Raw genomic sequence first — 14,280 nt, forward strand, 5'->3', positions numbered from 1 at the left:
GTGTAAAAGAGACTTAGTTTGTTCCCCCTTTTTTCAGAGGTCATCCTCAAACCAGGAGGTTGGTGGTTTGACCTGGCAAGGTATGTATTTATATGTATGGCATATAAACATGAATATCGGTGTGAATGGCAAAACAGCAGAGGTGGAAAGAGTACTAATATACTCTACTCAAGTAAAAGTTCCACTATTTTGAGAATGGTGGTAAAGTATGGGCTCGGTCAAGTAAGAAAGTACTGGTCTAAAAAAAAAAGTTCAAGTAAAAAAGTAGCTTGTTTAAAATGTACTCAGAGTAAAAGTTACTTAGTTACTTCTTTCACAAGGTTGGGGTTCTTTCTTGTGTCGTGCAAAAAGGACAATTAAAAGCAAACCTTTACAAATTAAACCTGACAAAATAAAATATGTAAACACAATGTATCGGTCAAAGTTCACAAATGCTTTAACTCTCTCACTCACTCAGGGACCTTCACACCAATTCACCAGTCCTCATCATTCATTCACCTGTCCTCGTTGTTCACCTGTCCACATCATTCTCCTGTCCCTGTTGTTCACCTGTCGTCATCATTCACCTGCCCTTGTTGTCCACCTGTCGTCATCATTCACCTGTCCTCGTTGTCCACTTGTCGTCATCATTCACCTGTCCTCGTTGTTCACCTGTCCACATCATTCTCCTGTCCTCGTTCACCTGTCCTCGTCATTCACCTGTCCTTGTCATTCACCTGTCCTTGTCATTTACCTGTCCTCATCATTTACCCGCCCTTGTTGTTCACCTGTCCTCATCATTCACCTGCCCTCCTTGTTCACCTGTCGTCATCATTCACCTGTTCTCGTTATTCACCTGTCCATATCATTTTCTTGTCCTCATCACTCACCTGTCCTCATCATTCACTTGTTTTTTTTTAATTCAGGCCAACATAGTGAAGTACAGTACTTACAAAAAAAACATACTTTAGTAAAAGTAAAATTACAAATTTTAAAAATTACTTTGAAAAGTACAAGTACACAAAAAACCTACTCAATTACAGTAACGTGAGTAAATGTAATTCATTACTTTCCACCTCTGTAAAACAGCAGCGTCAATCACTTACTGTAGAGGGGTCGCCATTACTCACTCCCTCTAGAGACCATATATCATGTAAACACAAATAACCCAAATATTTAAATTACCGAATTTTCATTAGAGAGTTGCATACGTGAGTGTTTTTTTCTCAAGACTACACTCTGGCCTTGTAACCAAAGCCTCACAGTATTTCTATAAAACATTCACTGCACTTTAAAAGCTGAGAAAAGTGATTTTGGTTATGGGGCTTGGTCAAAGTCGCGCGCAAACACTTAAGCTAAATTGTCTAATCTATTGTAAAAATGTTATATCTGCGGACAAATAACTTCTACGGTGAGGATATAGGCCAACACTAGTGCAGTTAATGTGGAAATATAGAACTCGATCACTGTGTTATCATAGAAAACATACATGTCTAATCACACAGTCCGTGTGCTATCAGGCCTCTGTCTAATGTCACGGCAGCTGGGGGGTTTCCCATGATTCAGAGCTGATAACTGACCGTGTCAATTCTGCCCGACAAGAAAACACTGGCTGTGTTTGCAATTAGGTATGAATGTGATTATCTCTGGGTAAATATTGTAATATCGCCATTGATATGATGTGATCTACGCTTGTGGACTTATCCTCTGATTTGATAAGAAGTCGTTCATGTGCTTGTTTACACAGTAAAAGTCCCATAACTATTTTTTTTGGGGGGGGTCAATATATTATGATTTTCTTTGACAATGAAAAAACTCCTTTTTTCAGTTCTGTTTATCTGCCTTATAATGCATTAATCGGCTGGGTTTTTTTCAGTTTAATTTGAAGCTTGTTAATTTGTCTCACATTTGTGCTGTGTCCTTTTTTGAGAGGTTTCTGTTTATTTTGGCTCATCAAAACTATTTTTGGCCTGATTGTGTTTATTTTATTATTAGCAAGGGGCGCTAAATGTGGCAGTTAACTTTAAAAAAAACTAGAATATTATGTCTTACATGTAATGTTCTACTGTCACATTCAATTTAGATAAATGTCAGATTGACTCAGATTGATTTTGGAAACATGACTCTAGGGTTATTGTCTCAAGAAATGTATCGCAATTGTTTTTGTTCAAGGAAGGAATTAAGTTCGCAATTATCAATACCATCGAATCGCAATAAATCAGAATTAGCACGGCGGCCCGACGCAGGGCAAACGCACTGCAACGACACAAAACACACGCGGCGGGAGAAACGAGCTGCATATTCACAAACGCTGCAGATTTAAAAGCACAAATGCAACGTGAGAAACACACTGCAGAAAGAAAAATGAAAAATGATCTGCAGAAAAGCCAAAAGCCGAAACCAGCAGGAGAGAAAAGACCAGCACATTCAATAACGGAAGTGCTCCGGGTCTGTGGGGGGCGCTCGCCGTCGTGCAGCTCTACGACCAGCCTTTACGATACTGGAGGACTACTTAATTCTTACTTTATTGGAAGACCTGGTCATGTTGAACAAGAGGATAAAAGTTCTCCTCCTGTAACCCCTGCAGTTTTGATGCTCAGTGTTTCAATTCAGCAGTAGTTCGCCCCTGGGACGTGATGAGATTTTGTCCACAGGTGGTAAAGCGGGCCGTCATGTGACCGTGCTAGACCAGTGGCACCTTTTTGCCAACACAATCGAATCTCGGGAAAATAGTTGCGAAAAAGACATATGCATATAAAATAGAAGAATTAGGTAGAATTAAGTAGTTAAGTAGTCCAAGAGTATCGTAACGTAACTGGTCGTAGACTGCGAGCGCCCTCACAGACCTGGAGCACTTCCGATAATTGAAATAATTGAATATGCTAGTGTTTTCTCTCCGGTTGGTGTTTTGGGATTTGTGTGTGTTTTCGGTTTTGCACCGTTATATTTTTGTGGCGTGTTTCTGTTGACGCATGTGTTTCTGGCTTTCTGCAGATCATTTTTCTTTTGCAGCACGTTTCTCGTGTTGCATTTGTTTTCATTTGTGCATTTGAATCTGCGGCGTTTGTGAATATGCAGCTCGTTTCTCCCTCTGCATGTGTTATGGGTCGCTGCAGTGCCATCATAGAATCGCAATACAAATCAAATTGTCACCCAAGTACGGCGATACAAATCCAATTGTGATGAAAGCATATTGTCCCAGCCCTAATGTCCATACAGTAAGGTATATGATGACGGCTGTGTTGGCAGCTAGTGTCGATGAGCAGTTGAGCCGTCCACTATCCAGTGGAGAAACATATTTCATGTTGAACAAGGGAAATAGTTGTATACTGTGTGAATTGTGTCAGTGTTCTTGTATGAAGGAAACTAAAGTTGTCTAATGTTGTAATTCTGGCAGAGGTATAGCAAAGCTGCACTGCCTTAAATGGGAAACAGAGACGCCGACCTGTGCTTTACTACAACATGCCTCTGATTAAGACCAGATTGGTCTGCCTGTGGTTGGTTCTGAGTCACAGCCAATTCCCTACTCAGGCACAAGACTGTTAATGTGGTGGTGAGATTTCAGAGCATCTATGTTAATCTCTCCTGCTTATATCTGCTTTAATGGAGATCCAGAGCCGTGAATTGTTACCAAATGACTGGATAAGATATTAATTCTGTATTCCTTTCATATAAGTCAGGCATGAAGAAATCAAAGAAAACAAAATAATGGAGGACTGACAGTACTCCTTCGAATGAAGGTGATATTTTTATCCCGTTATCTCAAGATCATGAGCTGTTTTCTTAGAGTAAATTGGTTGAGAAAACACAAGTTCATTTTCTCAAGAGAGCAGGGTGAATAATTTTTTTTTTTTTCAAGATAAGATAAATGTATCACTTGACTCACACCAGTTTTACTCTTTCAAGGAGAAATCTATCAAAGGGAAATGTGATTCTGTATTTATTAGCCTTCTGATATATTTGGCACAGCGGGTGGCACATGGTTGATCGGTCGCCAAAGCTCAAAGACAGGTTAGATTTTGTACAGACAGATATTCGTATTCCCAATTTGTGACATTTTTAATCCCCTGACTTTACCTTTGGCACCATCCATCGGATCAAATGTTTAGTTTCAAATCTAATCATATTTCCAGCTGGATCTCTCATAAAGTATGAAACAATGAACAAGCACTGAAATTCCTTGGTGAGGTAGCAAACCGATTATTGTTAAATGGGGACACACAAAACCCACCTGTGGCGAGCCCCTGCAGCTCAACATTTAAGAAACCACTACACCTATCCTGTTTCTGAGGACAATACATTAATTTTGTATTTTAATAATGTGTTTGTATTTGTCTTCAAGTTTAAATGGATCCTGGATTGCACATTTAAGCCTCTGTTCTGTTCTCTTCTCTTCCACCATCTTGTGGCCAAAGGTATGATTACAAAATTAATATATTGATTATTACTATTATTTATTTATTTTTTTTTTTGCAATATATAAAAATGAAATCACAGAATACATTTTAACTAAGATTTTATTTCTTCCAACAAAATAAGTAAATAAATGCTTCGCCATTCCGTGTACCTCGACGGTAGCCGTACTTACGTCATCAAAACAAGCCGAGCTGAAGCAGCATGGAGGAGTTCTCTCATTGAAGGGTTTTTGACCTTTTAACGTTTCCCCTTTCGAATAGAGTCGGTGAGCTATTTATTGTTTATTGTATGGATAGTCTACCGTCAGTGTTGTTTGTTTACGTGTCAAAAGAAGTCGTTGTTGAAGGAAACTGCTCTGGAGAGAGAATATATTGTCACGTTGAGGACGCAGTAATGCTAAATGTAGCTGCTGTCATCGCATCTTTCTTCCATGTCAAACGTAACATGGATTACGTTACTGTACATAGTTTTAATTGTCCGTTTTATTACAAAGGTAGTATAAAACTCCAAAACAGAAATAATTGTGTTCAGTCCCCCAGAACTTCACCAATCTCCTTGACTTAATAACCTTGACTCGCTGTCCGTACATGATTCTTCTGGCCACTGTTAACGCTCCGTTTAAACTCTTAAAAGGTGCTATATAAATAAAGTTATTATTATTATTATCAATGCTAATAGCCAATTTGATGTTTAGATGCTCGCTTTATGTTTGTACTGGGGTGAAAAATAATAAAGCAAATTTTAATTCAGTACTTGAATATAATTTATGGGACTTGGTTGTACATTTCAATTTTCTATGAGATAGTATGTGTTCTATTCAATTACATGAATACAGTAATAAATTGTTGTTTGGAAAAATAGATTTAAACCGCACAAAAACATAAAATGATAGCAATAAGCAAGTCCAGTGTCCTGTATTTGAAAAGAATAGGAAATCAGAAGTGTGTGCGTTATAATTGATAAATGTGATTTGATTTCTCAGAGAATTTCACAGTCTGACACATTTTTTTTCTTCTGTCTTGTATTTCACATGTTTGCAGGTTGAACTAGAAGTACTCCCCTCTCTGTTTTGGCCCTACATATTTAAAAAATGCAATATTATACAAAAGGTTCAGTTAAAATATAAGAGAAAAAGTACAAAACTGAAAAATATATAAATGCATTAGACCAATCTATATTATATAGTCTTATATTAACTATGTCATCAGTATCAGTACATATATACTCCACTATAGGTGTGTTTACTCATTTTAAGGATTAGACCAGACTTGAGTTTTAGTTATTGTGATATAACATCTACACATTTCTTTTCTTGGTTCCTTGGTTTTCTGTACCACAGGTTTGAATCGTGTTGTTTCCAGAATGTCGGTGAAGCAGGCATCAGTCCATGCCAAATGGATTATCGGCAGAGTAATGGGGACCAAGATGCACAAAACTGCCAAAGTGAGAGTCACAAGACTGGTGCTAGACCCTTACTTGCTCAAGGTAAACCCATGACAGTATTCATTGACTGCTTATATATATTCAATATTGACAGGTGACATGGATGTTACATAGTGAATTGCCTAAACATTGAAATTATTGTCTTTATACTGTTTAGTTTTCCCAGATTATGTTTCTCAGTTCTAATTTTTTCCAGAAGCAAAATATGATTAATCCCTGTCCAGTGACTGTTCATCTACATATGTGTTAAGATATATTTTCTTCTCCATAGTACTACAACAAGAGGAAGACCTATTTTGCCCATGATGCTTTGCAACAGTGCACTGTGGGAGACATTGTCCTTCTCAAAGCTCTGCCGGAGGCCAGGTCCAAACATGTGAAACATGAACTGGCTGAGATAGTGTATAAAGTAGGTCGGGTGGTCGACCCACTGACAGGAAAGAGGGTTGCGGAAAGAGAGTTTCTGGAGCCGCTGACTGACCTTCCACTTGACATGGAAGAAGAGACGACATTATCAGAAAAACTGCAGGAGCTCAACATCACTGCGGCTTCCAGTGGAGCTGATTCCACATCAACACAAACTCCAGCTCCATGACAAAAACTCTGTGCACTAAAGCTAGCTTCAACACGTGGTTCTGTTTAAGATGTTTTCATGTCTTTTTTTTTTTTGTTGATATTATTTGGCAGATGGATAACCTGAATACTTTTTCTTAGATACCTCCTAAGGTAATTTGAAGTCACGACACATCTCCTTACAATAAAATAACCATGAGAACACATGGTAACATTCACAGACATATGACCACTGCCTTTGTCTAATCTCAAACTAAATGTTGTTTCTTGTGAAAGACATAGTAGTCATAATAACCTTGAAAACTTTTTCAATGAATATAATTCATCATTACCTTAAAGTACACTTTGATTGAATTTCTTGGAAATTACATTTATGGGCAGAGGAAGAAATTGCAGTGATTAGATTCTTTTTTATGTATGACATGCCAGGAGACTTGATGCTTTTCTATTTGGTGCTTTTTTGACTTGTTTTTCTAATTAATTATATGTATCCAGTACACTACTTAAATAGTAATATCACTTATTTGTCAGAAACTTGATATGTACATTTATTGGAATGTTATGCATCTTGATAGCAATACAATATAAATATTTAAAATGATTAGAAGAAAAGTAGAATTTTAAAACAATAGTGTTTTCAACTCTACAGGTGAATGAAGAACTGGAGTTATATTACAAACACTTTGGGTAAAACTAGCACCGGCTTCTCTGAGTTTTCCATGGAACCCACCACAGCTTTAACCTTTCGGTTCATTAAATGTAATGTCAAATTCATGGTGTCATGTTACTGTGGGTACAGTGGCTCCTTCTGGTGCTGTCAGCCTGCTGCTGTTGTTGTCATCTACCTCCTGACTGACAGCACAGCCGCGGTGTGCGAAAAGATGGCGTCCCGAGTCCTTCAAAAAGTGAGCCGCGGCCTTAATGAGACGAAAAACGGGGTTCTGACGAACGGAGGAATCCCCTTCACCGCGAGGTCAGATTATCTCGCATACACACGAGACATGTTGGCGCAGAAACTTTGCACACTGTTGAACGAAGTGTTGACAACAATGTTAAAAGTCCTGCGTGCTAGATGGCTAAGCTAACGTTAATCTGTGGACGTCAGTTACGCTCAGTGTCTGCGTGAAACGTAGTTAGCTTAGCTCGTGTTTGCTAAGGATAATTAGCTCCCCTCCCTGAATAAGAAAGTTACAAAACAACTTGCGTATCATTTAACTTTGACATGGCAGCAAGAGTTGTCCTTTTCATTTGTTAAAGTTATACAAAAACACAGCTGTCACTCTCCAAACTGAATATAACCTCAAGGTCAAAATAGAACAAATCTCTGCAAGAGAGCACTTGCACAGTTAGTCATCTCTCTTCAACCAAAACTGTCCTCAAAACTGATTTAAAAAGTGAACAAAAGTGTTTCAAACTTGACAGCTTTGAAGTTGTAGTGAATGCAGTGACCATGTTTGAATCTGCTGGCGAACTGCCAAAGGGCTTCACCACTGTTAAAACTACATGGATCCCTTTTGGCAATTTTAAATTAAACTAATATTTGTAAATTACTTGATGCTCTGTGGGTAGAAATGTGCCTAGATGTCCATGCAGACTGACCCTCTAGGTATGTACATTATATACTCTCTACAGACTTCTAATTGCCCATTGCTGTGAAATCTAAACTGCTTCAGCAAATGAAAATCTGCTCAAAGATTGTAGGACAACCAAAAACTTAATGCATCATCCTACCACAATAACATGTTGAGACTGACTAAGAACATTGTGTCTGACCCAAACCGTGTATTAAACCATGAATACAGACTATTAACATCTGGCCAGAGGTACCGGTTTCCACAGTTTATTAAAATTAGACTGAAAAATGCCTTTGTACACCAGTCAATCTTTAAGGAATTCAATATACTATCTATAAGTATATTTATTTAAGTGATAAACCATTTGGAAATATGGTTTCTCCTGGCTTTAGAATCAGTCTTCTATATGTACTTTTGAAAAGTGTTTGCAGAGGGGAAGCCGCAATCTTGCTCAGTCATATTTTCACAGCAGCTTATACAGATATGGCTCTCAGGTTTTTAGGTGGAAGCCTACATCGTAAATGAATGACAGTACATTTATCATTTGAAAAAAATATCCCCTGCTCTCCTGGTGGATAGAATTCAGAAAAATATGCATTGAACAATGGCAATAAGGTACACTGACACATAATATGGCATATGAACAAAACGTATATTTGTTTATTAAAAGATGTAGAAACCAATTGCATGTATTAGAACAGAGAGACACCTTTCAGTTTGCTTTGTATAGAATTTCAGCTGTTTGCTGAACTAGAGGTTTTCTCACTAAACCAAGTACAGTTACAAAAACCAGTCTTGCTGTGGTCAGTGAGCAGGAACAGAAATTGAATTGTTTAGTCAAATTGGTTCAAGGACTAGAATTGCAGTTTTCTGTTGTTGATCTTCTTCTTCTCTTTCTTCATTGTGTCACAGATGAATGCGCCTTCAACATTTGTATTTTGTGTTCCCATAGGGGCTTTTCTGGTGTTCGTGAAGACAGCTGGTTCAAGTCTCTGTTTGTTAGAAAGGTTGACCCAAGAAAAGATGCTCATTCTCATCTGCTCGCAAAGAAAGAAGACAACAATCTCTACAAAATACAGTGTATGTATGATAGTGCCATGGTCGTATAACTTTGACTGTGTGTTTCAGTGTTGGATTCATTGACAGAATTTTGTTTTTTTGCTTTTTTACTACTCTGGTGTAGTATACACAGACTATCGAGTACATACAGTAATAGAAGACAATTGTGCCAAGCTTGCAATAAAATCAAACAAAATCAAAAGGAAAAGCAATCAGTACAGCGCTCCATGAAAGTGCTGAGGAGCTGTTTAATGTCAACATGGTGCTGCACATCACAACAATGCACCATGATTTTATTAAGAAAAAAAAAACTTTACTCTATTACACTATTTACTCAGGTTTCATTCTTTCTTTTTTTTTGCAGTTCACAATGTGAAGCCCGAATGTCTCGATGCTTACAATGAACTTTGGTAAGAAGCCCCCGTTTCATTAACTGGGTTCATCCAGTGGTCTAGTCCAGGTGCTGCTCCTGTAAAAATGTGCTCATCTTTTTTTATTTTACCATGTGTGTGTGTGCCCTTAGTGAGAATGTCTTGCCTTCCATTCACGCTAACCCTGAATACCCCTGTGAGCTTGTTGGCACCTGGAACACGTGGTATGGAGAGCAAGATCAGGCCGGTAAGAGCATGTGTAAATGTCTCAGTGTTACCTTTATCGACCGCTTGTGAATTTGCAATGATAAATTTGCTTGTGAACTGACTGATCAGGTAGTTTAAATGAAACACAGACTATTTTTCAAAATACAATATTACAATATCTAACCAGATGGTGATTAGGCTCTCTTAATACTCTCTTAATGCCAGTTCCACCGTAGATAGATAAATAAACAAACTATAATTGTTGGCTTCAAATAATATTTTTCCCGAAGAATAACAGACACCCTGAAATAAATTTGAGAGCTCCATTATCTGTGGCTCTTGTGCTCCTTCTATTCTAGTTCACCTGTGGAGATATCGGGGAGGATACCCGGCTCTCACCGAAGTCATGAACAAACTCAGGCAGAATAAGGTAACAGGTGCTCGGATTAGTTCCGTTTTAATGGCATCTGATGACTCTCTTTCAAATTACATCAGTACACTAAGACTATTTCTTCAGTTTCATATAAATTAAAAAGCATTTGAGGTCACTCATCAAAGTCAGTGGGAACCAACTACTTTATGAGTTGCAAATAGAAAGGGAAATAACCTCGTAATATAAAATATCAACATGTTCATTCCCACTTAAACTTCATACTTAATATAAAGCAAACTCTGGTTCAAACTTGAGGTCTTAATGAAGAATTCATTCCCAGGTTTACAATGAAAGCTCGTTGGTAGGCTGTGCTGGATTTACTCTGTAATGTGTTACTGTCATTTTGTCATTTCTTAAGGACTTTATGGACTACAGGAGCGAGAGGGGAAAGATGCTGCTGTCTCGTAGAAACCAGTTGCTGCTCGAGTTCAGTTTCTGGAATGAACCCGTCCCTCGTTCAGGACCTAACATCTATGAGCTCAGGTCATACCAACTCAGGGTAACTGTCTCATCCTGCTTCCTCTGATTACACATGAATATCTTTTGTATTGCAATAGTAAGCAGTCTGACAACTGATCGACCATATTCTTCTTTCTTCAGCCTGGAACAATGATTGAATGGGGAAACTACTGGTAAGGTATAACTTTGTTCTTACCCTGTACATGTAGTACAAAGGTTATTTGAGAAGCTTTCTCTCCATTCTAACTGTCAAGTTATTGTTAAGTTCCATTTAAAAAAAACGTCTTACTATTTTATTGGTTTTACAGATTGTAGCAGATGAATATGAGTCGACGGTACTTTCTTGAGCAAAACCTATGCATGACTCCTCAGCATGACTACATATATCACACATCATTTTGTAAATCTCAAGCATAATTGACCTGTTTACCTTGGATGAAATATTAATACTTAATATATATGCACTCATCGGCCACTTCATTAGGTACAGAGCACACTCAGGGGAAGTGGCAGGAGTGACACTCGCTGTGGTCCTCTGCTTTTGTGGCCTGTCTGCCTCGGTGTTTAACGTGTTGTGCGTTCAGAGACGGTCTTCTGCATGACTTGGTTTGTAACGAGTGGTTATTTGTTACTCTTTGTGTGAATTACTGTTGTCTTTCTATCAATCTGATCTAGTTTGGCCATTCCCCCTCTGACCTCTGGCATCAACAAGGCATTTGTGCCCAGAGAACTGCTACTCACCGGATTTTTTTCCCCTTTAAACCCCAGTAATGGTTGAGGGAAATTGCCAGAGCAGCAGTTTCTGAAACACTCAGACCAGTCCGTTCGGGAGCCAATAGCCATACCACATTCAAAGTAATTTAAATGACCTTTCTTTCCTGTTCTGATACTTGGATTGAACTTTAGCAGGTCATCTTGACCACCTAAATGCATTGAGTTACTAGCATGTGGTTGGCCACACAAGCAGTGTACCTAATTAAGTGGCAGGTGAGTCTATATCTACATGTGCGATTACATCAATAATAGCTGGAAATGATGTCTGTCAACATATGTATGTTATAAAATTATAAAATCTAATTTTGATGTACAAATGATAAAATGAATGGGATATAGGGGAATGTCAGTATAATTGGGATTTTAAAACCTGCTAATAAATGCTAGGTACAATTCTTCAAGAAAAACCCTGGGTTTGGGTCTTTTTCTTGTGGTTTGTTTTTTCTCGTCTAACCCACCTCTTTGGTGCTCTGCAGGGCACGTGCTATTGACATTCGCCAGAAGAACCACGAGGCAGTCGGAGGCTTCTTCTCCCAGATAGGAAGTCTGTACACGGTTCATCATTTATGGGGTGAGCAAGGTTTCTAAAGTTCTGCAATTGTAGGTGGTCATTTTATTGCATGTATTTACATGTAACAACTATTTCAGGTCATGTCGTTTATCTTGATAAATTAACTAAGCTCTTGTCTCATAGTGATGACCATTATGTGTGGCTTTGAGTAACAACAACCATTAATTACTTCAAAACCTGTCTTTCATTTTAGCTTATAAAGATCTGCAATCCAGAGAAGACACCAGAAATGCAGCTTGGAACCGTGAAGGCTGGGATGAGGTTGTTTATTACACTGGTAAGTCTTACTTTGTCGTCATTACCTCTCTTTGCCTCATGGTAATACAAGTAGCATGTGTCAAATTTTGTACCTAAAGTATAAAGAGTAAAATTAGAAAATACCCAGATATCACATGCATCTCACATGCAGCAGAACTTGATTGACTGGTGTGACGCTATGCTAGAAATATCTTTTTTTGTTATGATGTTATGATAAGTGTTAGGTTTTTTTGGTTTAATTATAACCAGAGTCATAACTCCTTTGCAGGGGTTTTAATGATATAAAAACCTTCAGCGTGCTTTATCAGCAGTTTACCATTAAGCCATGAAAATGTGAAAAGACACAGAAAAGCTCTGTCACTTTATTCAAAATTCCTAAATATAAGCAAATGAGGAACAGAAAGAGGAACAGACTCCTGCTGTGAGGCTGCAGGCACCAGTGATCCAGAGAGAAATAGAAAGAGCAGGAACGCAGCTAAACCAGCTCTGTGATGCTGTACGTAATTAAACCACAACCACAATGGTGAAAATGTTGCCACTCTAAATGTTTGTTGAACAGAAGGTTGATACTGGAGAATGTACATTTATATTCTGTACAAAAAAATGACATTTGCTTTGGTCCCCACTAATGTGCATGTGTTTGTTTACTTGAATTTTTCACATCTTTAGGACAATTTCTGGCATAAACACTGACCTTGTCAGATATGGTTTGAATTGTAATTAGGTTAAGATCTTGGGTAATGCTTTGTCAGAGCTGTCCAAATGAATGCAAATGAGCTGTGCATACCCGTGTGTGTGTGTGTGTGTGTGTTCTCCTCCAGTGGATACACCCCAGTGTTTGAAACCTAGTTTCTAAGCACTTTTAATCATTGAAGTTTGGCATGGTGGTTAGCACCACATTTTCCTGTGGGGTGACATAGTCAGAAGTGATATTTTATATGAGAGCACACTCAAAGCATAAATCAACTTGCCTTGCCTTAATACACAAACAAACTTATTCAGAAGGTGACATCTTGTGTAACTGTATAATGCACTTAAAATAAGCAAGTAAGTCTGAGACTGAGGAGCGACGATCAAGGACGGATGTATGGTAAACATAAAGACGTATTACAAATCAGGTCCAGGGTAGATTTAGTCAATAATGGTTGATCATTTTCACTGACTCACTGTGGCTAAAATCTTCAAGCCTTGAACTAAAGTAATTTGGGTGAGAAGGGTGGAAACACGTTATGTCTATTTATTACGTGCATTATTTGAAACCTGATTCCTCCCAGTAACTAATTGCATTGTGTGCATGAGAACAATGGGAACTTCAAACATGACACATAATTCTGTTGCTAAGTGAGTTTCTTTTCTCACTCCACAGTCCCTCTTATTCAACACATGGAATCTAGAATAATGATTCCCATGAAGACTTCTCCCTTGAAGTAACCATGGTCATGGGAATAATCTCTCAACAGCCACACAGATCTGTAGAGAGTTTAACCAACCAGTGGAGTGTGCACTGCCAGGGAAGTGGGCATAACATCAACAATGGTTTAATTTTTCTGTTTTAATTTGTTTCTTTACTCCCTTTTCCTTTGTGGTCTTAGAATGTCATAATTTAGAACATGAGCTTAAATTGATTATTACCAAAAACTGCATCTGTTACAGACGTTTCTGTGTTTCTGCCAAGCAAAGTGATTGTGGGCTGAGATTACTGTTTTTCTAATAGTCAGATCATGGATAAACTTTCATTAACCCACTTGGAAGTGAGTGTGTTATTTTGACTGGTCAAATGTTGATCGTGAAGAAAACGGGGGACATGAGGAGTCATCTCTCAGTGTGGTAAAAGTGAAATGAAGTGTTTAAAGTGTGATTAGTTGTACATATTGAATTAAACTTCTGATGAAAATGGAACAATGCGTGCCTGATTTTATTTATTGGTGTATTGTGTGACAGTAGTAGTAGAGTAAATACTGTACCTTCTAACTAATTATCAGCTTGTTTCAAGTAAGTACATGGGAGAAGCTTGCGTTCAAGGCTTTCTGACAGAATACAAGCTGACCATGCTGTTGTGTTGCCTATAACTAATCAAAAAGTGAGACTGAAAATAAAGATAAAGAAAAAACTACAGATAGTCATTAAAAAACTGAAATGAGACAACCCCAACTGTTCCTTAGT

At 38.1% G+C, this 14,280-nt stretch overlaps 2 protein-coding genes across 4 annotated transcripts in view; both read left to right on the plus strand.

Moving 5' to 3' along the window:
• Window positions 1–6,633, plus strand: part of mrps17 (mitochondrial ribosomal protein S17) — a 32,000-nt gene extending 25,367 nt beyond the window's left edge. For 2 of the 3 annotated variants that reach the window (XM_058627800.1, XM_058627798.1), the window contains 2 exons: window positions 5,735–5,880; window positions 6,110–6,633. In XM_058627800.1, coding sequence (XP_058483783.1) covers window positions 5,758–5,880; window positions 6,110–6,433 — 447 coding nt within the window. In that variant the 5' untranslated portion in view covers window positions 5,735–5,757 and the 3' untranslated portion in view covers window positions 6,434–6,633. Of the gene's footprint in view, window positions 1–4,547; window positions 4,661–5,734; window positions 5,881–6,109 lie in introns of those variants that run through there. The other variant, XM_058627799.1, reaches the window with a different exon arrangement.
• Window positions 6,634–7,136: 503 nt separating this feature from the next.
• On the plus strand, window positions 7,137–14,019 carry LOC131458609 (protein NipSnap homolog 2-like). Its single transcript, XM_058627797.1, has 10 exons — window positions 7,137–7,384; window positions 8,938–9,065; window positions 9,409–9,454; window positions 9,568–9,662; window positions 9,982–10,052; window positions 10,414–10,554; window positions 10,656–10,687; window positions 11,765–11,859; window positions 12,053–12,136; window positions 13,484–14,019. The coding sequence occupies exons 1-10, from the start codon at window positions 7,185–7,187 to the stop codon at window positions 13,546–13,548; spliced, it is 957 nt and encodes a 318-aa protein (XP_058483780.1). The 5' UTR covers window positions 7,137–7,184; the 3' UTR covers window positions 13,549–14,019.
• Window positions 14,020–14,280: the final 261 nt, after the last annotated feature.

This window comes from Solea solea, chromosome 4, assembly GCF_958295425.1.
Source record: "Solea solea chromosome 4, fSolSol10.1, whole genome shotgun sequence".
Lineage (NCBI taxonomy): Eukaryota > Metazoa > Chordata > Actinopteri > Pleuronectiformes > Soleidae > Solea > Solea solea.